Consider the following 23624-nt stretch of genomic DNA (forward strand, 5'->3'; position numbering starts at 1 on the left):
AAGGCAAGAATCCCACGATGATCCTCGAAGCTGTAGTTGACTACCGATTGTGGATTTGGCATGCATATTTTGGGGTAGCAGGGTCAAACAACGACATCAACGTCCTCCAGTTGTCGCCCCTTTTCAACGAGCAGTGCATGGGCGTTGGTCCAGCCATTAGTTTTGTCGCCAACGGCAACTAACACGATATGGGCTAATATTTAGCGGATATGGGCCCGTCTTTGTGAAGACGATCAGATGCCCAACAGATCCAAAGAAGTTTTACTTTGCGCAACAACTGGAGGCGGCACGCAAAGATGTGGTGCGGGCATTTGGTGTGCTCCAGGCTCGATGGGCGGCAGTGAAGGGTCCAACACGGTTGTGGTATCAAGACTGCATTGCTGATGTCATGTACGCATGTATTATCATGCACAATATGATCGTCGAACATGAAGGTTCAGAACTGACTAATTGTGCCAATGAAGATGCTGCCGGTCCAAGCCACGCCATGGCCACCGCCAATGTACCTATGGGGATACCTCATGGGGATGTCGAACGGGTCACCGCATTTGCCGATCTTCAACAACAAGAAGCCCATATTCGACTCCAAAAATATATAATTGAAGAATTATGGGCGTGGAGAAGTGCACGTTGATATCTATAATGTGATTTGTTTTTATCGGCATTTTTTTAATTGTACAATGTTAATTTTTTTATTTAATGAAATTATTATTGCACTTTATCCGTGCGTATCAGTGTCGAATTTTTAATTTCGTATTTGTCAATTTGTGAATTTGTTTTATTGGCTATGTTGTTGGTTAGTCCTAGTGCTAGGCTATTATTGTGGAGTGGTTGTCCTAGTGATGTGACAGTGCAGTGGTTTTGTCCTAGTGACATGCAGAAGGTGTTTTTGGTTAGTCCTAGTGCTAGGCTATTGGGACGTCCGTCCTATTGTGGATGCTCTAATGATGTTGGCAGCTCCTTGTTTAGGGCTTTGGGGTACTTAGACATACTCCTTTTGTCAATGAAAAATAGTCTTATATATGAATGATACAAATTTTAATGAGAAATTGATAAAGTATGAAAAAGTGGAAAATAAATAGATATAGTAGAATAAAAGAAGAAAAAAAGTACCACTACTAGAGAAAGGAGAAAAAAATAGATAAAGCGCGAATAAAAATTTTCATTTTTGAAATGAGACTATTTTTTGTTTGAACACCTTAAAATAGCAAAATTTACTACTTCTTCCGTCCCCGAAATATAGACTAGTTTTATCATTTTGAGCGTTCTGCAAACTTAGATAAAGTCTAAATATGGAAAGTTTTTCAATGAATAATAATCATATACATCATTTATAATAAGAATCTCACGGTCCACTAATATTCGTTCCACTACCTTTTTTATTTTTTTATTTTATCAATTACAGATTAAAAAAACTATTTCATTTACGAGTTTATCTATTTTTTTTACGGCGTTGTATTTCTCAAATTTGTACACTTCATTGACGTGCGTGGGATTACAGCGATTTTAGATAAAAAGAAAGGAGTTTGTTCCGCTTTCTGAGTTATCCTCAAATTTGTAGACTTCATCTACGAAACTGATCTTGGAGAGAGATAGAGAGATGATTCTTCCTCACGCCCAATATCTGAGCTCCCCGCCCCCAATTCTGACTCTCCCCAAAACCCAATTTCTCAAACCTTGCGTTTCGCTCTCTGCACCACCCTCCTTTACCAGGCCTTTAAATAACTACCGATCTGCCTTGAAATGCAGAGCCGCTAGCCTAGTTTCAGAGCCTCCGCAATTGGAGTTGAGCGACCACAATCACAGGCCTCTCCCGGCAGAGGTTACAAGAACTGTTCTCGAACTATCGACCGTCGGTACTCTTTCCACTCTCGATCAAGACGGCGGCTCTCCTTTGGGCTTCGGCGTTCGCTTTGCTCTCGATTTCAATGGAACTCCCATCTTGTGTTTGAACCATGGATTTTCTTCTGACACGAGGAGGGCCTGCAGTCTTCATGTTATGGTTCGTGGGTTTTGCCTAAAGGTTCAATCTTGATTATCAATATACTCTTCTTCATTGGTTTGAATTGATGTGTACCAGTTGGAGCAATGCGGAGTGCGGACGCCTCAGTGCACAATTGTTGGTAATCTTAATAAACCCGGTGATGCGATTGCGTTGAAGGTAGGGAGGCTTGGTTTTCTGTTTTCCCCATTTCTTTACATTTTATGTCTGGTTATTGAATTGATTATTGTTGTGGTAAAAGTAAAAGTCTGAAATTAGCTTTTGTAATTTGTTGCCAATATCCTCAACTCCATGATCTCATCTTTTGAAATCAGTAGCCCAACATTTATACCACAAAAAGGGTTAATAATTGGCATCAAACTCTCATTTGGTTTTCCCAATTCCTTGTATATAGAAACTCTGTTTGGCGTGGAAGAAGCGGTTTAATGAGGAAGTGGAAGAAAGCTGCTTATATGTCATTGATGTTGAACGAGTTCTTCAGATAGAAGATTATGGTGAGGTATGGCTTATATTCAATGTCGAAGAATATTTATTGTCCAAGGACTCGTGGATAGCTTCTTGAGTATGACTTGATATCGATGTAACACAACAGGATGGTGTTTGGGTAAGCTCATCGGAATATGTATCGGCTGAACCAGATCCACTTCGAAACTCTGCAGAGAAGATAGTGGATGAGATTAATACTAACAATAGAGAAGATGTTCTTCGCTTCTGCAACATTTATGCAGACTTAGATTTCCAGGTGCACACTGGCTATCATTTACTTTTGTATTGTAGTCCTCTTAGAAATTGCTGTTGTGTGCCTTATCTGAGTTCTGTATGTTTTATTTGTGTTACTTATCATCCTATTGGATTGAGATTTTAACACCGGTGGACAATGGATATTACTTGAAATTTACACCGGTGGATTGAGATTTTAACACAATTGCAAGTGGTTTGCATGTATGCTTATTGCTTAGTTTGCAATTTGAAAATAGCTGCTTTAGCCATTTAGCTACACCCAATAGTTGCTTAGTTTGATATTAGTATATTAGTTGTTCCAAGTTTGCATTCTGTACTACATGTCCTTTTTACCCTCGTCTCAACTGAATAAATGGATTGTTTTGTGTATGTTATGATTTGTCTTAGGTAGTGGATGCGAAGATGGTGTGGGTTGATCGACTGGGGTTTGATGTGCGTGTGACATCAGTGCAAAAGGATGTATATGAGGTACGGATACCTTTTCCAAGAGAAGTGGGAGACGAGAAAGGCGCAAAATCATCTTTCAATGGTATGTCTCAGCTTGCATGGGAAGTGGAAAAGAATTTCCATGCTCTCGAGTTCAAGAAGGTAAAACATGTAAAGAAAGTTGGAAATGCAGTTCAAACGTCTACAGTGTAGAGAACTGTTCTTTTTTGATATGTAGCAACATCCCAGTTTCTGAAGAGTCGATCATGTTAGCATTTTGAAATATTAATGTTCAACGGTGAGTGATTTCATAAATATATTGACTCTTGTTGTTCTATGTCCATGTTCATTTATTAAGAAACATGCACAGATAGAGGATAAATGTGAGCTAGGAAAAACTGAGCGAGAGCAGTAAATGACACGTAACTCCTCTCATATTGTTGTGATTTGTGTGCTTGTAATTCAGATTAAACAGTGGAAATCCAGTTTTGTTTTTTTCCGTGTTGGTTATGTATTTGGTTTCCTATTAATTAGATTCTTTGTGGCATACTATCCATTGTGAACTTGACAATGCAAGTTTACTATCGAAAAACATTTGACATCAATATTGGATGCTTTGATCCTGATAAAATGGTGTGCATGAAGCTGGATTGTGTGATTGTCAGCAACTGTTGTTGTGACACAAAACAGATGGAACACTTGTAATTCCCGGAGATGAGAACCCTTTTCCATACTGATTTGATGGCCAAGAGAGGAGATGCTCTCTGATTAATGGTAATAGGCAGAATGCAAATGGGAAAGCAATTTTGTTTAGCGATTGTAATTGTGTCATGCATGATTTTGTTACATGTGTTAACATCAAATTGCAGGGCTAATAGCACGCCAGAAACCTTAACTGGGAATACTATATATATAAAGAGATGAAGTTACAAATCCAGGTATTTTACATGGCTACTGATTTTGATGATGCAATCAAGCAGCAGCAGGGGTGTAGGAGAAGTGGCTGATAGCAGCTGCATTCTTCATGCCTATCAAATCTGTGCATTTGCTGCCATCATGCTTGGGTTGGAACAATAAGGAAATTAACTCCTCCAATCTCTCAGCTGTGTAGTTCACCTCGTGTTCTAATCCAGGCATGAATCTCTGCAGATAGCTCTTGTAAGGCGGCACAACTGCTTCAACTATTAGGTGGCATGTCTTCCATCTCAAGGCCTTGTCACACAGTATCCATTTGGATTGCTTCTTGTACATTTCATCGAAAGCCTCACAGAATATGGTGATCCTCTTCTCCGCCACTTCCCTATTGATGGCTCTGCCTCCGGGGAACAAGGTCAATCCCTCTTCATGCAAAAGCACCACAAGCTTTTCCCAACTCTCTCTCAGGTATAATGCTGCATAGTACTCTGCGGATTCCTCATACGCCCACACCCAAGATTTCCCCATTAATTCCCCGAGCTTGTTCCCCCTTGCGTTGTTGCACAAGTACCAGTGACTGTTCATCATAAAGAGGTAGGAAAGAGCGGTGTCAGTGTAACTCTGAGCCCAACTCTCCAAGTTGGTCTCTACTGCTTTCATTGTGTTGTGAATTTCATTGGAGAGAAGCCCTTGTTCAAAACTTGCTCGGTTCCACACCTGAGATATCTCAAGAACTCGAGTCAGAATCGAGCTGTTCTCCTCCACAAGAAGTTTGTTGCAGTAGTCAGTAACAAAACAAACGATCCTTGGAACGCTGCCATCTGGTGGCGGATCAGTCTCCCTTTGCAGCTCCACTTGCGATAACATGTCCCAGAAAATCTCACTAGCCCCATTGACAACTTTCTTAACAAGAGCTCGTGTCTTTTTTTGAATCTCGAGACAGAACTTTCCGTTGAACAGCTGGTTGAATTGCAAGCGTAGTTTGTCCAGAGTGGAGAAAATCTTGAGCAGACTCAAGAGCTTCATTGCTTCTTTCTTGCAGTTACAAACCAAGCTTCCAAAATCAAAGATTTCGATGAATCCACATTCAGTTGCAATCTTGGCAAAGCAATTCATCCATACATCATCATCATCATCATCTCCCAGTTTCTTGCAGAGCCTGTATTCATTCAGGAGCAGAGTCCTGAGAGCAAACTCCATGTGATTATCCCACTGGTTAATGTACGTCTCCACATTTCGAACACTGTCCGTTTCAAATAGCTGAATTCCCAGGTAATCCACATGCAGGGCTTGTAAAGTAGCTCGTGCTTCTGCAATCCGAACTTGTGCATGGATAGACGTGCACCTGTGGAGGCGTTTGTTAGCAGCCAGGACTCGAGCAATAGCCTGCAATTCAGGTTCTGGAAACGTTGGCTGTGAGAAATCGGTTTGTGTCAAGAGACGCCTGTATTCATTCTCGAGCGTGTCAAACGCAGAAGATACAACTCCTCCATCTCGGCAAAATAGCTGGATTTCCCTCAGTATGTTGACAACTTTGGAGGCGCGGACAAGATACCAATCATCGGCAGAAGCTGCGTTGCTTGTGAGGATGTGCACCGCATCTTGGAGCCAGAGGATCAGCAATCCGCAGTTATCAGCAAGAAGCTTGAGCGCCTCCTGGAGGCGTGTGATACTCGTAGCAGCATGAGAAGGATCAAACTGGATCGAATTGTGCAGCTCGTGCACCAGATCCAGCACTTGCAGCAGAGCTGCAGCTGGCCCGATGGCTCGATCAACATGCCCTCTAATCCCATAAACTCTACATTTGGTAGCAATGTGTTTGATGCTGCATTGCAGAGATGCCAAGTTGTGGCTGGTCTGCTGCAATCTGGAGCCACTTTGATCAACTGCAATGCCTATGTTTCTTGATTTCTCAATGCTGCTCCTCAGAATTTCTCTAGCAGCAAGGAGATGATCTACTTCATGAGATTCTTCCATGTTCAAAACTAGTAGCTGAAAATGTAATGTGTTGCCATTATTACTCCTAATTAGGACATGGCATTAAAGCTGTCTTAAAAGTTTGTTTAACTTGCAACAGATGTAGATATACCAAACATGAGTGAGGATGAAAGTACCAGATTCCAACCAAACTTTACTGACAATCTAAGAAATACAACCATTGGTGACGCACGCACGCCTATTATATCTAATCCACAATTCTAACCTGCCTTGCACTCCCTCACCCACAATTTATGCTGAGTTCTATTTTTTGGGATATTATTAGCATCCGATTTTTGAAATTACACATCATCATTTTTTTTAAAAAGAAATATGCGAAACTTTCAATTTATCTAATTTCTGCACACCAAACTAATTCCGACTTGCAAAGTGAAAAACGAGCCAGCAATCAAACTAAGTTTTTTAGTTAATAAAATAAAATTTCTCAATTATGTTATCTCCGGATCTACTCGTTAGATCGAGAGAGAGGAAAAGTAAATTGGTGGAATATTATCTAAAATTCTACTAGGATTTAATACTCCTAGCATAAAGTAATAGTTCTATGTTTTTATTTTGATTTGTCCATTAAAATTAATTCCAATACTCTTACTATAAATGAAAATTTATTCTAATTTATTACTCTAATTTATCTACATTATTTTTTTATCCTTTCTATTTTATTCACTTATTACATTTTTTTTCTTTCGCTCTTCTAATTTATCAGTATTTTTTATGTTTTATTAATTTTTTATGTTTTATTAATTACTATAAAAGACGTTGCCAACATGTTTCTAGTTTGGCAAGGCATTCAAATTTAGCCTTTTTCTGTACAAAATCAAATAAATTGAAAGTTCACTACGTTAATTGATTCTAATAAAATGCCCTTCAACTAAGAATTACTCCCTTCATCCCTTAAAATTTGGTACCATTTGACCCGACAACGATTTTAAAAAATATAATAGAAAGTGAGTTGAAAAAGTTAGAGGCATGTGAGTCCTACATTTATATATTAATTTTAAAATAAAATGTGAGTTGGAATGAGTTAATGGAATGTGAGGTCTACTACAAAAAAATGATAAAAGTGAAAGGTGACATTTTTAGAAACTGACGTTAAAGGAAATAAGCGACAAATTTTCAGGAACGAAGGAACTATTTCGAAACAAACAACTGAGCCTGAGCCCGAAGGTTAGTTTGTTTAGGATATAGAGATAGAATAGCCGACGATGAGAAGAGCTGTGACTCACAATAACAATTGAAACGAGACGTGTCAATCAGGATAAATATGATGTTGTGATCAATACATAATATAGGAATCTTATGAGCATCTCCAATGCTAATATGTCAATCATAGGCTAGCCACAAACTCCTCCTATTACATCATTAGTACTAAAAACTCCTCCTGCCATATTATCAGGACAAACAATTGGACAAGCAATAAGCTAGCCACAATAAACAAAATTATAAAAACAAATAATTAACAATCACACAAAATACGGAATTAAATTTACGACACAGATACGGGAAAATTCAATAATAATAGTAAAATTAAAAAAAGTACATTAATTAAAAAAAAACATTAATTAAAAAAAAAACTCTCTTCCACACACGAGCCCCGCCTCCGCCTCACTCCTCGTGGTCGTCGCCGTATTCGCCGCCGTTCTCGCCGCTATCCTAGACCCCCAAATCTGCGGCATTTGAGCCCGCGTCTGAGCCCCCCAACTGTGCCAAGGCGGCATCCAAATCGACTCGCGACTCTCGAGCATTGAGTGAAGAAACCTCTTCTCCACAGGGTCGATTGTCGCCCTCCATTCAGCTAAGATCTTGTGCATCTGAGCCCGTGTTTGTTGACGCGCGAAGAAGGCGAGCTTGGTTGGCGACTTGCCAACAGAGGGGGGATGCCGACTGTACCTCCTGGGACCCCTGGGCGACCCCCTCGCTACCCGTTGCGCCCGCCTTTGACCAACTGGGCGAGTGCGGCGAGTAAACGATGGAGGGGACGGGAACTCCTGAACATCCTTGGGGAGGTCGTGGGAACCGCCGCTGCTGCCGCTGTAATCACCTGCATAGTTCAGTCGCTGCTTCTTCGGCCAGCCAGCATCGACACCTGTCCGAAACTTCTCGGAGTCCATCAGCACCTCATAGCAGTTCCAGTAAGTGAACTCCTTATAAAGCCTGGGCACGGGGAATGCTTTCTCCGCTATCCTCCTGCGGTCCTCGTCAGTTTGGCCACTGGTCTGCATGCGGAGGGCGTTGGTGTACAAGCCCGAAAATCGGGAGACCGCAACCCTGATTCGGTCCCACCCCTTCCGGCACTCCTCCCCACTGTGTGGCCTCCCCTCCGGGCAAAATGCCTTGTAGACTGCTGATATTTTATCCCACAAGTTGACGATCCTCTGATTGTTCGAATGGAGGGGATCATCGCAAACACTCACCCAAGCCTTGGACAGCGCGACGTTCTACGCATCCGTGCACTTCCTCCGTGCCGGGCTGTCGCCATTAGCCGGCTGCGACGACTCGCCGACCACCCTTTTGCCCTTCCCCTTGCCCTTCTTCTTCTTTGGTGCGCCCCGACCCCCCCTACTCCCCCCATTTGAACGGGAGTGTCCGCATCCTCGAGATCTAACCCCAACTCCTCTAAGGAGAAAGTCTCACACCCAGTGAACTGCGTCTCCGATGGGGTCGATGTGTAGGAAGAAGCAGTCAAAATATCAAGACTGGGGCGATAGACATTGTCCCCCCCGGCGTCCCCTGCATCCCCGGCTGCCACCCCGGCATCATCTGCATCCCGGCTGCCCACCCTGGCATCATCTGTATCCCGGGTTGCATCCCCGGTACCCCCTGCCCGCCCTGCATCCCCTGCCATCCCGGCATACTATCCCCGACTGCCATCCCGGGCATCATCTGCTGGCAAGGGTACATGTCGTAGTACCCGGCCATCAGACCCCATCCACCTCCAACGGGTACCGTGGGAGTTTGAGACCCGCTCGTCACTGGAGTAGACTCGTTGTTGTTCTCCATTTTGCTTTTTGCTCTTGTACAGAAATTAAGTGAGAGAGAAAACTCATTAAAACAAGCGGTGCAAATGAAAATGACGTACAAATCGCGTATATATAGTGTTTTGAAAATAAATTAAAAAAAAGTGCTGGTTCACCTTTAGTATGATCACACCTCCAGACATGTTTTCTTCAAAGAATGGAATGTTATTCTTGGAACTACTGGTTCACCTCTTTATTTTGTAACCATGTATGTGACAAGTTCTTTTTTGCAGAAGTGAAATTCTTTTTAGCTCGGTTTCACTACATATATTGTTTTATACTCAATGATTTTTCTTTCTGCAACACTAAGTTAAAGCTATCTTGTTCTCTTCTTCCTTAACGGGTTGATCGTGTTAAATTTCTGAAAGGTTTCATTCACAGTGAGTTGTCTTTAACAAACCCGCGAACCCATTGATGTGATTTCATATTTTCCAATAACATGATGTTGTTGAACCATCATTTGTACTACTTCATGACATTTGTCCATGATTCTATATCCTGCCGCGACTGATTATTTTCGGCCTTGACATGTTTGAACGATATCCTTCATTGCTGTCCGAAATTTTACAAATTGTGATATAGCAGTCGGCTATGGAATTTGAGAATTTTTGCAGTTTCATCCTATTTCCATGACCTATCTCATGTTCTTCCGGGCTCTCATCAAAAGTAAATTCCCAAATCTCTATGGGTTTTATTTGATACCTCTAAACCATTTAATTCTCAGAATGGACGGGTTGAGTCCAATTAAACTCAATCATTGCATTGTTGTTCTTGTTTCCTTGATTAATTTTGGAGCCTTCCCGACTAAAGACATCCTTAGCAATGTTGCAACAATTTGACATCTTTCATATCCAAGTAAGACTGTTGGGTCAAATTTCGAATCCTTGATACTAGACGGTAGGGAAATGCATTAGTCGACTCTGGTATACACAAGGACTAAGTTCCTATAGTCAGACATGCTAAAAAATGATACACCACTCCGGGGAGAAAAGGAAGTGGGATGATTCTAGGACTCCATACGACGGAAAACGGTACCAGCCGAGTTAGCATCGATCTCAACACGGAGGAGGACAACATACTTCTAGTCAGAGAGGAGACTACCGATCCAGGGCACCACAGTGCAACGTGTACTCTAAGTATCACTTCGGCGAATGTCGGCATCAAAACGTTACCAAATGTTACAAATGCGGAGGGAATGGTCACTTCTCTAGGGAGTGTCCGAGCAAGAATGAAGGATCGGGATCGAGGCAGAACGATCAAGGATCCCCCGCCAGCAATCAAGGGCAGCGCAGAGTGAATCGAGGGGAAATCGCGACCAGCCTTCACGACAACAACAGCCCACTCAAGACTTTCGTCTCCAGCTAGAACGTACGCGTTGGAACAAAAAAACAACCGAAGATGGAGCAAGGCGATCGAGAAAAAGGAAACCTGACAGGTATGGGCGAAATTTTCGACACTCCTGTCGTTGTGTTGTTTGATCTGGGTGCATCGCATTCATTCATATCTGTTTTGTGTGTGAATACATTGAGCTTGCCTGTTAGCAAATCTGAACATAAGATGGTAGTGTCTTCACCAGTAGGTGGGACAATAGAAATCTTTCGAACATGCTCGAACGTAGAAATCGTTATGGGAAGCCTTAAGTTAGTCGCTCACAATCTGTAAGCGTAATTTTAGGAATGGATTGGTTAGCTACGAATTTTGCTGCCATCCGTTGTAAGGAGAGACAAATATCTCTGCAAGCACCATGGAAAGAACCCGCCATATACTATGGAATCTCGATGAACCGGTGAACGTCTATCATCTCCGCGCTTCAAGCTAGTACAATGGTGAGGAAATGACGTCCTGCTTATCTGGTCTATCTACAAGGAGAGGAGAAGGGAGAAAGGAAAGTGGAAGATGTTGCCGTCGTACGAGAGTTCCCAGACGTTTTTCCCGAAGCTTTGCATGGACCACCGCCAGATCAACAATTGGAGTTCACAATCGACCTAGCGCCAGGGTCGGCGCCTGTGTCCAAGGCACCATACCGAATGGCGCCTAAGGAGTTAGACGAACTCAAAATACAGCTTCAAGAGCTTATGGACTCATTAGACCCAGTGTTTCACCGTGGGGCGCGCTTGTGCTTTTTGTGGAAAAGAAGGATGGATCGATGAGAATGTGTATCGATTATAGAGAGCTGAACAAGATGACTTTCAAGAACAAATATCCGCTGCCAAGGATAGATGACCTATTTGATCAACTTCGAGGAGCCGGTGTATTCTCAAAGATGGACTTAAGGTCTGGGACCATCAGTTGAGAGTCCGAAGGGAAGATATACCGAAGACTGCTTTTCATACGAGATATGGTCACTATGAGTTTGTTGTAATGCCGTTTGGGTTGACTAATGCACCTGCGGTATTCATGGATTTGATGAATAGAGTGTTTCATCCATGCTTGGATAAGTTCATTTTGGTATTCATAGATGACGTACTTGTTCACTCGAAGAATGAGAAAGAGCACGAGGAACATCTGCGAATCACTTTGGAAACGTTGAGGAGTGAGAAACTGTACGCCAAATTCAGCAAGTGTGAGTTTTGGCTTAAGGAAGTAAATTTCCTTGGTCACATCGTGTCGGCAGAAGGAATTCGAGTGGATCCCGCTAAGGTTGAGGCGGTACAACAGTGGAAAGCACCTTCAACACCAAACGAGATTCGGAGTTTCCTAGGGTTGGCAGGATACTACCGAAGGTTTATAGAGGGATTCTCCAAGATAGCGAGACCCATGACGCAGCAACTCAAGAAGGGGGTGAAAGTCAATTGGACCCCCGAGTGTGAGGCAAGTTTTCAACTCTTGAAGGAAAAGCTAATTAGTGCACCGATCTTAGCTGTACCAGAACCTGGAGTGAGCTACGTGGTGTACACGGACACTTTGAAGGTGGGACTTGGATGTGTGTTTATGCAAAACAACAAGGTGATTGCTTACGCATCCCGACAATTGAGGCCACACGAGTTGAACTATCCAACCCACTACTTGGAGTTAGCAGCCGTGGTACACGCCTTAAAGATTTGGAGACATCATCTCTACGAAGTTCGATGTGAGATCTTTACGGACCACAAAAGCCTAAAATATTTCTTCGAGCAGAAAGATTTGAACATGCGGCAACGAAGATGGCTCGAGTTGGTGAAAGACTACGATTGTGGCATCAATTACCACCCCAGCAAAGCAAATGTAGTGACAGATGCTTTGAGCCGGAAGGACCATTCCCAACTGGCTACTTTTCTCACCCAAGAAGAAAGCCTGGTCCGCGAGTTTGGTAAGATGCGTTTGGAAGTGGTAAGGGCACCTGAAACAGTGGAAGGCCGAATTGCCACCTTAGTGGTTGAACCTAATCTAAGAACGAGAATCGTTGCAGCACAACGGATGGATACGAAACTTGGAGAAATTCGAACTAAAGTGAGAACTGGTAAATCTGGAAGCTTTAGTGAGGAGTCCGACAACGCCCTCATTTTTGAAGGGAAACTTTGCGTACCAAACGACGTGGAGCTCAAGAACGAGATCATGAGTGAAGCTCATGAGACTCCATACACCGCTCACCGGGGAAGCACAGAGATGTATCAAAACTTGAAAAAGTCCTTTTGGTGGAATGGCATGAAGAGAGACATAGCGGCATTTGTGGAGCGCTGCTTAGCCTGCCAGCAAGTGAAGGCTCTACATCAACGACCGTATGGAAAGTTGCAACCACTAGAATTTCTCGAGTGGATATGGGAGCACATCGCCATGGATTTTGTGACGGCATTACCAAGGACGCAAAAAGGGAATACTGCCATATGGGTAATTATAGACCAACTCACTAAGGGTGCGCATTTCATACCGATTCCCGTAACGCATCGATCGAGCAAGCTAGCTCAGATCTACATAACGGAAATAGTGCGACTGCATGGAGTCCCAGTGACATTCACGTCCAACCGTGACCCGAGATTCACTTCAAGATTTTGGATGAGTCTGCAACGCGAGCTTGGAACTCGATTGAATTTTTTAGCACGGTGTTTCACCCGCAGACCGATGGACAATCCGAGAGGGCGATCCAAACTCTCGAGGACATGTTGAGAGCCGTGGTGCTCGACCGCGGAGGAAGTTGGGAATCAGTACTACTGCTGATCGAATTCGCTTACAACAACAGTTTCTAAGCAACGATAAACATGGCGTCGTACGAAGCCTTGTATGGAAGGAAATGTAGATCGCCGCTCTATTGGGACGAAGTTGGCGAACGAAGAGTACTTGGACTTGATGCAGTTGAAGAAATGATTAAAATTGTTCGAAAAATTCGTGAAGAGATCAAAGAAGCTCAGGACAGACGAAAGTCGTACGCGGATGTCCGACGAACCGATTTGCAATTCCAAGCCGGCGACAAAGTTTTCCTCAAAGTATCCCCGTTGAGAGGGATAACGCGTTTTGGTGTTAAGGGAAAGTTGAAACCGCGATTTATCGGGCCTTATAAAATTCTAGAAGTAGTAGGACCCGTTGCGTACCAACTGGCGCTACCGCCAAGTCTCGGAAGTGTTCATAACATCTTTCACGTATCACAGTTGCGGAAATACGTGTTCAATCCAAAGCATGTGGTTCATTACGAAGGAGTTGCGTTGAATTCAGACTTGAGCTACGAGGAGAGACCCCAAATGACCCTGGACCGAAAGGTTCAGAATTTGAGAAAATAAATCGAATGCAAGCGTAAAAGTATTGTGGAGAAACCACGGGCATGAAAATGCCACGTGAGGTGCTTGAGGACAAGATGATGGAATTGTACCCGGAACTCATCTCATGAAGGTACCAAATTTCGGGATGAAATTTCTTTTAAGAGTGGTAGGATGTAACGTCCCACTTTCTGAACCCTAATTTGTGAAGCATAAAATATTTGCATTAAATACTTTGAAGTATGTGAATTAAATGATGAGTGAATTAATTGCATGGTTTTTGTGTGACCTAATTGCGTTTTGGAGTTGAGATTTGATTTGAATAGTCAAATCCGTTGAATAAATGACGTGGCCGTTGAAAGGTCAATGTGTTGAGAACACGAGGTGGAAGTGAAAAGGATTGAATTGTGGCGTGACAGTGTGAATATTTGATGCGGGGTGAAATATAGTGTGGTGAATTATTTTCTAAGGGCGAGTGAGATTAAATAGGATCATCAATAGTTACCTTGCCCTTTTTTATTGAAATTTTTGACCAAGAATAATTCTATTTTCTTGGATTTAATTATTTGCTTGGGATAATTATCCAAATTAAATCCAAAGCCGATTATTCTTTATTTTATTCATGAGAAAATCGACCCCATGCTTGTTCCTAGGGAGATTTCGAAAATCTCATATTTATGGGGAGAAAGAATTATTTATTATATTATTTGATCCCTCATTTATTCTCACCCATGAATAAATATAAATATCCTAGCAAATCTTACCATGTCTAAGGAGATCTTGCCATAACTTATTTTTATTAGGATTTGAATTTAAATTCCTTGTGGGAGAAGGAATAAAAATCGCCTACTTCATATATATTTTGGGAGGAATTATTATTTTATTCTGCTCCGTATTATTTTATTCTACTCCGTGAAATATCAAATTAAATCATAGGCTAATTAAATAGCCTAGATTTCGAATTCCTCCTATTTTCTCTCCTAATTCACGCCAACTTCCACTCTTCCATATCTTTTCAAATCTTTAATTTATTTAATTAAAGATTATATCTTGCACTCTATAAATTACAGAGAAATCCTAAACCTAAAACACAAAATACACGCTCCCTCTCTCTCCCAAATACACGCTCCCTCTCTCTCCCAAATTCACGCCTCCCACTCTCCCACTCTCTCCCAATTTTTCTTCTATTTCTCTCCATGAATTCTTCATCTTTTGAGAAGAATTGAAGTTGAAGCCTCAAGAATTTTTGAAGAATCAAGATTATACTTTGTTTCTACCGATCGTTTCTATCAAGAAGAGGTATTTTTGATCTATCTTTCCTCATCCAACCGATTAATCGATGATCTTTGAACCCCTCATGCATATAGTGAGTGAAGAATGGTAAATCTAAGAATTAAATGGTTGGGAAGGAAGTTTTGTACATGATTGTGTTTGTGTGTGCTGAGTATGAAAAACTGTTGTGAACGGGCAGTAAGTTCCGACATCTATTTGACCGACCAAACAATCTTTTTTTCCCACGAATTTTTAACTGAGTCAAATTTAAGGTATCTTCTGTGTTGTGTGAAAAATTCAGCCTCTTTTGACAAAAGATGAATGTTTAATGAATTTTTGAAATTAACTGCGCAGTTCTGTCAGAATTTGTATTCTCGCCCAATAAGTTTCGTTTTTGATTTGACCGACCTAAAGAGGTGATTTTGATGTGAAGTTTTAACTGGATGATCTTTGGTGTGTCTACTGTATTGTGGTAAAATTTCAGTCCCATCGGAGGTCGGATGGATTTTTAATGATTTTTACAAAACAACTGCGTAGTTCTGCCAGATTTCTGCCATGTTAAAATAATAGTTGTTGTCAAGTTTGAATGAATTACATGATGCTTGTGTGATTAAGGAACGTATCGTATGGAGTGATTATGTGTTATACGTTGAGGTATACTATGGTATGTTTTCCTTATGTTGGTGAACGTTGGGGTGGGAAAATTTGAGAACGAAGAAAGGAACAATAGGACATGCATGATAAATTGTATTGAGGGAAGATTGACTGTGTCGTGGTGTTGACAAGGGTTGTTGTGCGTACGTGAGCACAAGGAACGAGGGTTGCTTTGAGTTGTGTATTGCGTTGTCTAAGCAAGCGAGGTGGGTTTTCTTTTAAATAAGGACGATGTCCTAAATGTTTTTATCGATGAAAATGAAATCGTGTTTATCATGCCTTATTTGATTTTAACGTGCCTATCTGATATGGCTTGAAGCCATTATTATATAAATCGAATTCAGGTCCTCGTAGGGCTGCAAACTCTACTTGGATTAGTGTACACCTATGGTAGACCACGTGCCAGCGTACGGGCTGGCCGGTCTAGTGACTTGGTTTGTGGCCACACTTCATGTCATGTATTGGCAGATACGGCTAACGTCTATGAGAAAATGACTGATCAGTCGACTTTTACAATGGGAAATGATTTTAGTGCCTCGGGCCTTTCTAAAGCTAAAACCCGATGGTTACTCTCGTATGGCATGATAAATAAAACTCTTTATTGAAAATGTTTTCGGCATGAGCCCATTGAGTATTATTTTAGTACTCAGTCCTGCATGTGTTTTCCTTATGTGCAGGTTGAGCGGCGACGAGCGGTTGGCGGTGTTGAGCAAATTAAATGAAGAATTAAACATTTACATATTTTTGACTACGAGTGTCGTTGTGTCTTCACACATGACGTCACTTTTCTCTTGGATGCTTCCACTGAAACCCATTTTACTTATTGTTGAATTCTCGAAACTATTTTGATTTCGTTTAGAATCTAAAGACATGATATATTTTGGAATACGTTGAACCCTCGTTATTTTGAAATAAATGATGATAATTGCTTCCTCTATTTAGTCTATCTGTCAAAGCCTCACTATGCCCTTTTCTTTTGATTATTTGTCATTAAATACCTTGGTCAAACCCCTTTTATAAAACCCTAGTCCCTTTTTCTTTGATTGTATTTAAGTCCGTTTAAGTCGCGATCGCCGCATTTATTATATCCTAGAAGAGCGGTCGTGACAATTATTGTATCAAAATTGAATTAAACTGCTGTTTGTTTGTTTCAGTTTCAGGACTGCCGGCGAGGCAACTGCCAACCTTAAAGATGCTGTGCTGAAGAGATTCCAACAGAGCACCTCAACAGTCGAAGATTCTGCCAAGTCTGTCGCCACCAACCTCAAACATAAGCTCAATAGTGTATAGCCATAGGAATCTGAAGGTCACACTTGTCGTTGTCAACACAGCAAAAACTCATTCTAGTTTCATAATAATTACTTGAATTCTTCACTACTAAGTTTAAGATGTGTTCCATTTCATCATAAAATTAAGGACCACTAAGGCCTATATAAAAACTATTCTGTGTTGGATCAGAATACATAGTTTGATTGAGATGCAAAGCAATATACTGTTTTTATTACTTATGAAATGACTCCACATGAAACATGGTGCAGTCTCCTCCTCCCTCTTTGTTTCTAAACACTAAACACTTGAAATCGATGTTATGCTATTTAAACTATATTTGAGGCAAATAGTCTCAGTTTTTTTATTCTCAATTCCATCTTTATAAAGGAAAGGGTGCAAGTAAATGTAGGCATATTACTCTTGCAGCTGCTCAATTCTTGTAACTGCCTCCTCCAAACCTAACCTCTTATCCAGGTCTTCTTGGCAACATGCTATCCCTATCTGCAAAAGCATGTTTATCTCCAGCTGCGACCGCTTACTCGTCTCCATACTCTTGTCGAACACCATTGCACCTCTCCCTTCCGCTTCCTCTACGATACCTTTCACCCATTTCAATAAGTCTGCACCCATGTACTTGTCAACCGGCTTCCCCGTCAGAGTCTCCAGTATCAAAATCCCCAAGCACCACACGTCGGATTTCCTGCCAATCCGACCGGTTTGAGCATACTCGGGGCATCTGTACGCCACGAGCGCTTGGCTGATCTGGCTGGGGTTGACGATGGGGCTGAGCGTGTAGTCCATGAGCAGCGCATTGTAGTTTCTATCTAGCATGACGTTGGATGACTTCAAGTGGCCGTGAGGGGCGTTTAGGCTTGGCAGCTCCGCGTGGAGGTAAGCCAGCCCTCTTGCTACTCCTTTAATAGCTTTCAAGCGGCTTTCCCAGCTGAGCGGCTTCGGCCACTCCTTAGGGCGTTTTCCGTCGTCGCGGAGGTGCTTCCCCAAGCTGTTGTTCGGGACGAAGTCCAAAACAACTAGCTTCTCTTCTCTGCGGTATAAGTATGCTACCAAGGGCAACAGGTTGGGGTGTTTGAGTCTGCCGAGTCTCTTCATGTGTTCGTGGAAGTCTTCCTTGCTTATGTTGTTCATTTGCTTGAATCTCTTGACAACCACTGCATCCCCGTCCACCAGCACCGCTTTGTACGATGACCCGAAGCTTCCGGATCCCAGAACTTCTGCGGATGCTCTCATCAAGTCCTGCAGGTCGAACTTCTGTCTGTCCTCCTTCACAAAGGAGAGCTTGCTCGCTTGTTGTTCGCCTCTCCCGGCCAGGGAGGGGGATGCACCTGTGAATCCTCGTGGGGAGGGCGATGCGCCTGTAAGTCCCTGTGGGGAGGGGGATGCACCTATTCTTAAAGACGCTGGCCCTCCCCGCAGAGGACTCATCGTCATCTCATTCTGCTTCAGCTTCTGCTTCTGCTTCTGCTCGCCTCTCCCGCCCGCTTCGCCTATTGCTATAGACAGTGCCCCTACCGGCAGAGGACTCATCATATCCTTCTGTTGCGGCTTTACACCACCATCATCGCCATCATCATCATCATCATCTTCGAAGAGTATCCACCGGCAGAGCAGAAGCAGCAGCAGCAGGAGAAGCAAAATCAGCAGGATGCTGAGTATGATTATGGCTATTATTGCCGGAGAAAAAGATGATGATTTTTTACGGCCACCCGGAGGAGGAGGAAGAGGGTGAAGAATTGGCTCCAGGTCCGGAGGGGGTTTCGGAGGGTTGCAGGACGGTCCATTGGGCCCCCCGCACAAGGCTTTGTTGCCTGCATAAAGCAAATATCACCACTAACTAGACGTGTATATGGATATTGAGTCAGAAATTTATATTCATGAATCAGTAAACTGATAGTATTGAATTAAAAACTGATAAGTTGTATGATGCCAACTGATAACAATATATTTACAAACTAATATAGTTCTGTGTTCTGACTTTAAGAAAAGTTCTATCATGATTCATCTCCTATGGATGTGATATTCATAGAAATGCAACTATACCTAATTACCTGTGAAGGAGGATGGATCCAATTTGAGGAGAGACGGAGGGACGGGACCTTGCAGGTCATTGTTGGAGACGTTGAAGACCTGAAGGTTTTGCGAGTCGATAGCCGGTATAGCCCCCGAGAAGTGGTTGTTGTCGAGGCCGACCTCAACCATCCTGGGCGATGCCAGAGACCCAGGAATGGGGCCGGTGAAACTATTGTAGGAGAGATACACCTTCTTCAACGACTCCATGCCTTCAAAAGCATCATTAGCGATCTGGCCGGAGAAGTGGTTGTCAGACAAATACAAGGACATGAGGGTGCCCAGTTTGCGCCAGTTAGGCATGGAGCCCTGAAAGTTATTGTTGATGAAGCTGAGGGTGCGCAGGTAAGACAGCTCGGCCAGGGAGTCCACGTCGATCTGACCTTGCAGGCCCATGTTATCGAGCTGCAGCGCCCACACGTACCCGTTGTAACAGAGTACGCCTGCCCAATTGCCTCTGCATGGATTCGTCGACGGATTCCAATTCGCTAGCGACGGATCAGTATTCGTTAGGGCGGTTTTGAATCTCATCAGAGACTCCGCTGCGTTTTCGGCCAACGCCACGCGCAGTGGCAACGAAAATGCAACAACCACCACCATCGCCACTATATTCATTGCGGCTTGCTTCCGCATTATTCATAATCTTGATTATGTGATTTTGTTCTTCTAAAGTGATGGCAAATTGTAGCTCTACTTCAACATGAACAATAATATGATTGATTGATCATGGATTTTGTGCTCCCTTTTTTATCTGAGTCTCTGATTCTTCTACTCAAGGGAAAAATAAATTAGAGAAGATAGCGAATACAGTTAGTGAGGGATTTGGGAAGTGAGACACGAGGTTTCGGGAGATACTATAGGCTCACCATTCTTCTTGTTTACCATAGTTAGACAACTTACCTACTTTTTCCTTCATTTTCAGTCATCAATTCTTCAAACTTGTGAGTTTGAACCAAATTAGTTTGTTGTACTATATTTGGACGTAAAATTGTCACAAGTTTCAACCAAATTAGTTTGTTGTACTATATTTGGACTTAAAATTGTTCAATACTACTAGTTTTGCTGATTCTCTACCTGTACAAATGTTTCTTCCATACTATCATTTTGATTAAGATAAGGAATACATCATTTTCATTATTATAATCCAATACTATAAATATAGTTTTAAGGTGTTATCTTCCGGATCATATGATACCTCATGGATTTTTTTAAAAAACCATTTTTCTCTTATAAAAAATTTAGAATATAAAATGCATCCATGCTTATTGGCCATCTGTTTTTCCATTCATGTCTTTGGGTTTTATTTCAAATATAAAACCTAACACATTTTTTGATTATTCAGTGCAATATGTCATACTACTAGTTTGATTTCCTAGCATATTTTATAGCATGCTATTTTGACTCATCACTTTGATTTTGTGAAGAAAAATGATAGTATTAGTTTTATGATTTTGATTTTGTGAAGAAAAATGATAGTATTAGTTTTATGATAAAATGTGATTGGAAAAATGTAATAGAATGTGGGGTCTATATACTAAAATTGAAAAAAAAAATACTACCTAGTTCTATAGATCATGGACATAATAGATCTTTAAATTGTGGACCAAGAAGTATTTTATGATCAGTGTGCTTGAAACTGAACAAGATTCAATGTATCATATGTCATGCATTGAGAAATTTATTTACGAACAAGTATTTAAAGGCGTCATGTGACAGTTATTTATAGTACTCCTAGTTGTTTTTTTATTGATAAGATTGGTATGACTCAATTTACATGTTGTGCATGAATGTGGAGAAGTTTTAGTAGGTGATGACGAGCTTAAATTTGTTTACATGTGTCGATTATGCATCATATTACAGTAATTCAAATTTCGTGATTATGGTGTTTAAATTTAATTGTAGTTGAATCACTTAAGTTTGATTGCATTCTATAGTTTAAATTTAATTGTAGTAGAATCACTTAAGTTTGATTGCATTCTATAGTTGTAAAATGCTAGATTAGAATCTCAAAGTTGTAAAATGCTTTCCCAATAAAAATAGTAATCTCTAAATTTAGGGTATAATTACCAATTCGACTATTTTCACCTTTTTAGCATGAAAATGTCTCAAAATCCTTTAAAGGTAATTTAGACTTTTATGCAATAATTTGGGTGTTCAATTTATGATTTTTGTTTTAATTTGGGTGTTCAATTTATGATTTTTGTTTCATTAGGTACTCTATGATTTTTATTTTTATCTTTTGACATATTTCATTGTAATTTGTCTTTTTTCTCAAAATACATCAAACAATATACAAATAATTCTCTCTATATATGATAGGATGAAAGTTCCTATCGAGAACTTTGAGCACACAGTTATCAATGAATTTGTGAAATAAGAACAAGAACTAACCCTAACGTGAGGCTAGGGTTTCGAAAACTCCAAGATGAGAAAAAGTGTTTTTATTACTTTAATTCTCAATGACTCGATCTATGGAGATTCTATAGTATTTATTGAGAACCCAAAAAGACGTGACTCAATTCTAAAAGGAAAAGGAACGACAAACTAAGGAAACAAATTAATCAAAAATAAGGAAATAAATAAAAAAGAAATCAAAATAATTCTATCTCTAATGGCGGACGAAATCTCGATATTTGGTGGGCCGAGACGCGGCCCTCTTCGGTCGATCCTTCTGTGTCCATCTACTCTTGGCCCGACCTCTCGCTCTTGGCTCCTTCTTCTCTTCTACCTCCGACGTGTCTAGCTGCATGGGTTCATGCAGCTCTTCATCGTTGAACAGAGCATCGTTAGCAAGGGTCGTATCAATATACAATACAACCAATTTACAAGTCAATACATTTGTTGTACTCTAATCCGTCTCGTTTATCATTTTTCACTTTTATCTCATTCTTTCTTAATATAATTAATTTGACAAATAAATTCTTTTAATTTTATAATAATATGATAAGCTTTTTATTTTATAATTTTAACATTTTATAATTTTTTTGATGTGGCGGTATGTACGTGTATACCAATAGCACGATATATACAAAAATAAAAATTCATGCATATTGGATTATCACAATTTATTACTTAATTCATTCATTCACTACACTATTTATAAGTTTTACGTCACTTTTTATCTTATTCTTTACCTAACAATCAAAACTCACAACCTACAATTTATTCCCTCAATTATTAATAGGTCTCACTAGTTTTTATCTTGTTCTGTTTCTTTTATTTTGTAATTAATTAAAATAGAAAATTCATTATGATCCTAAAATTACATTTGATTAAAAATAGAAAAATATATAATTGAAATCTTAAAATTAGAATTTTGTAGAAGCGATTCTGGTAGACGCACGTCATGAGGGCAATCATTCTCCTGCTTCATTGCTTCCATTTTTAGAGACCCAACTCCTTTTTGAGTCGTAATAAACTTTTAGTGTGATTTCTATTGTTGATGGGTCATATAGAAAGCCAAATAAAACCCCTCTATACACGTCATCCATTTCCTGAGGAGTCCAGTCGCTTGCCTTTACCCTTTGTCTTCTTAATAGATTTATCAAAATTTGCGCCTCACTTGATCCATTGTCATATTTTCTTCGTTGTTGAAAATGACGCATAACTTTTGAATTTCTGGGCTCACTCGTTCCAAAAAAAGCCTGGATATTCTATTCTTGCAGGTCTCTGAGGGAGACGGGAGACCCTTCGGGGCGAGATCTCAACAACACTCTTCCAAAAAGCCTTCTCATTTTGGTTGTTTCTCACGATCCGATCCTTCGCAACTGTCGACATACACTTCGAACATCTCCTTCTGGCCGTAGGCAACACGGCCATCGGTGGTATGCATTTCATCCAACGACTGTGTCGGGGCCTCAGACATGTTGAACATATGGGAGATGTACACATTATCAATGTTGCCGAGCCGACAGCTCCATGCCCAGTGTCAATGGAAACGTGGGGATATTCGACATGCTGGCATACCATTGTGCACATGCATTGTCGAACATAGTGCAACATAAAATTTAGAGAAAATTAAGGGTAAAGAGAATTTTAAGTGTGGAAAAAAATAATCATCTGTTCGTTAAAAATATAAATATTTAGTTCGACATGAATTTTAATGTATAATTGGTAAAGTAAGAGAAAAAAATAAAAGGTAGTGTAAGTAGTATTAGTAAAGAACAGGTTCCACATCATTAATAGTGTAGTGTAATTATATACTCTCTCCGTCCCACAAGAATATGCACTGTTTTTTTTAGTCCGTCTCACAAAAATATACACTTTCTAATTTTGAAAACTCTTTACTCTCTAATGAGATGAAACTCATTCTACACTAACAATATTTTATTTACTTTTTCTTTCTACCTCTCTCTTAATTTATCAATTTTGCATTAAAATCCGTGACGAATCCAAACTACATATTCTTTGGGGATGGAGGGAGTAAGTTATAAATAAAATGATGTGTAGGTATTATGTTTTGTTTAACTATTACAAAACTAGAAAGTTCAAATTTTTTAGGAACAGACTAATAAGAAAATAGTTCATACTTTTTAAGGACGAGAGAGTAATAGGATGATGAGTATCGAAGATATTAAAAGA

General features: G+C 40.8%; 3 protein-coding genes across 3 annotated transcripts; 1 reads left to right on the plus strand and 2 right to left on the minus strand.

The window, feature by feature from the left end:
- The first annotated feature begins 1535 nt into the window (after positions 1-1535).
- On the plus strand, positions 1536-3668 carry LOC121811110 (glutamyl-tRNA reductase-binding protein, chloroplastic-like). The gene is made up of 5 exons (XM_042211905.1): positions 1536-2002; positions 2081-2161; positions 2397-2501; positions 2595-2744; positions 3131-3668. The coding sequence occupies exons 1-5, from the start codon at positions 1601-1603 to the stop codon at positions 3380-3382; spliced, it is 990 nt and encodes a 329-aa protein (XP_042067839.1). The 5' UTR covers positions 1536-1600; the 3' UTR covers positions 3383-3668.
- A 392-nt stretch (positions 3669-4060) lies between these two features.
- Positions 4061-6203, minus strand: LOC121811109 (exocyst complex component EXO70I-like). The gene has a single exon (XM_042211904.1). The coding sequence runs from the start codon at positions 6059-6061 to the stop codon at positions 4142-4144; it is 1920 nt and encodes a 639-aa protein (XP_042067838.1). The 5' UTR covers positions 6062-6203; the 3' UTR covers positions 4061-4141.
- Positions 6204-16368: 10165 nt separating this feature from the next.
- LOC121810452 (pollen receptor-like kinase 4) lies at positions 16369-19676 on the minus strand. The gene is made up of 2 exons (XM_042211218.1): positions 19025-19676; positions 16369-18784 (listed from the first exon to the last, which is right to left on the minus strand). The coding sequence occupies exons 1-2, from the start codon at positions 19674-19676 to the stop codon at positions 17373-17375; spliced, it is 2064 nt and encodes a 687-aa protein (XP_042067152.1). The 3' UTR covers positions 16369-17372.
- Positions 19677-23624: the final 3948 nt, after the last annotated feature.

This window comes from Salvia splendens, chromosome 7, assembly GCF_004379255.2.
Source record: "Salvia splendens isolate huo1 chromosome 7, SspV2, whole genome shotgun sequence".
Taxonomy (NCBI): domain Eukaryota; kingdom Viridiplantae; phylum Streptophyta; class Magnoliopsida; order Lamiales; family Lamiaceae; genus Salvia; species Salvia splendens.

What these genes read in the sequence shown, in the direction of transcription:
- LOC121811110 (XM_042211905.1), top strand. Translation starts at nt 1,601, where the DNA reads ATGATTCTTCCTCACGCCCAATATCTGAGCTCCCCGCCCCCAATTCTG. An exon ending in GTGATGCGATTGCGTTGAAG is followed by an intron (nt 2,162 to 2,396) that starts GTAGGGAGGCTT and finishes CCTTGTATATAG; the next exon opens with AAACTCTGTTTGGCGTGGAA. An exon ending in AGATAGAAGATTATGGTGAG is followed by an intron (nt 2,502 to 2,594) that starts GTATGGCTTATA and finishes GTAACACAACAG; the next exon opens with GATGGTGTTTGGGTAAGCTC.
- LOC121811109 (XM_042211904.1), bottom strand. Translation starts at nt 6,061, where the DNA reads ATGGAAGAATCTCATGAAGTAGATCATCTCCTTGCTGCTAGAGAAATT.
- LOC121810452 (XM_042211218.1), bottom strand. Translation starts at nt 19,676, where the DNA reads ATGCGGAAGCAAGCCGCAATGAATATAGTGGCGATGGTGGTGGTTGTT. An exon ending in GGATCCATCCTCCTTCACAG is followed by an intron (nt 18,785 to 19,024) that starts GTAATTAGGTAT and finishes TGCTTTATGCAG; the next exon opens with GCAACAAAGCCTTGTGCGGG.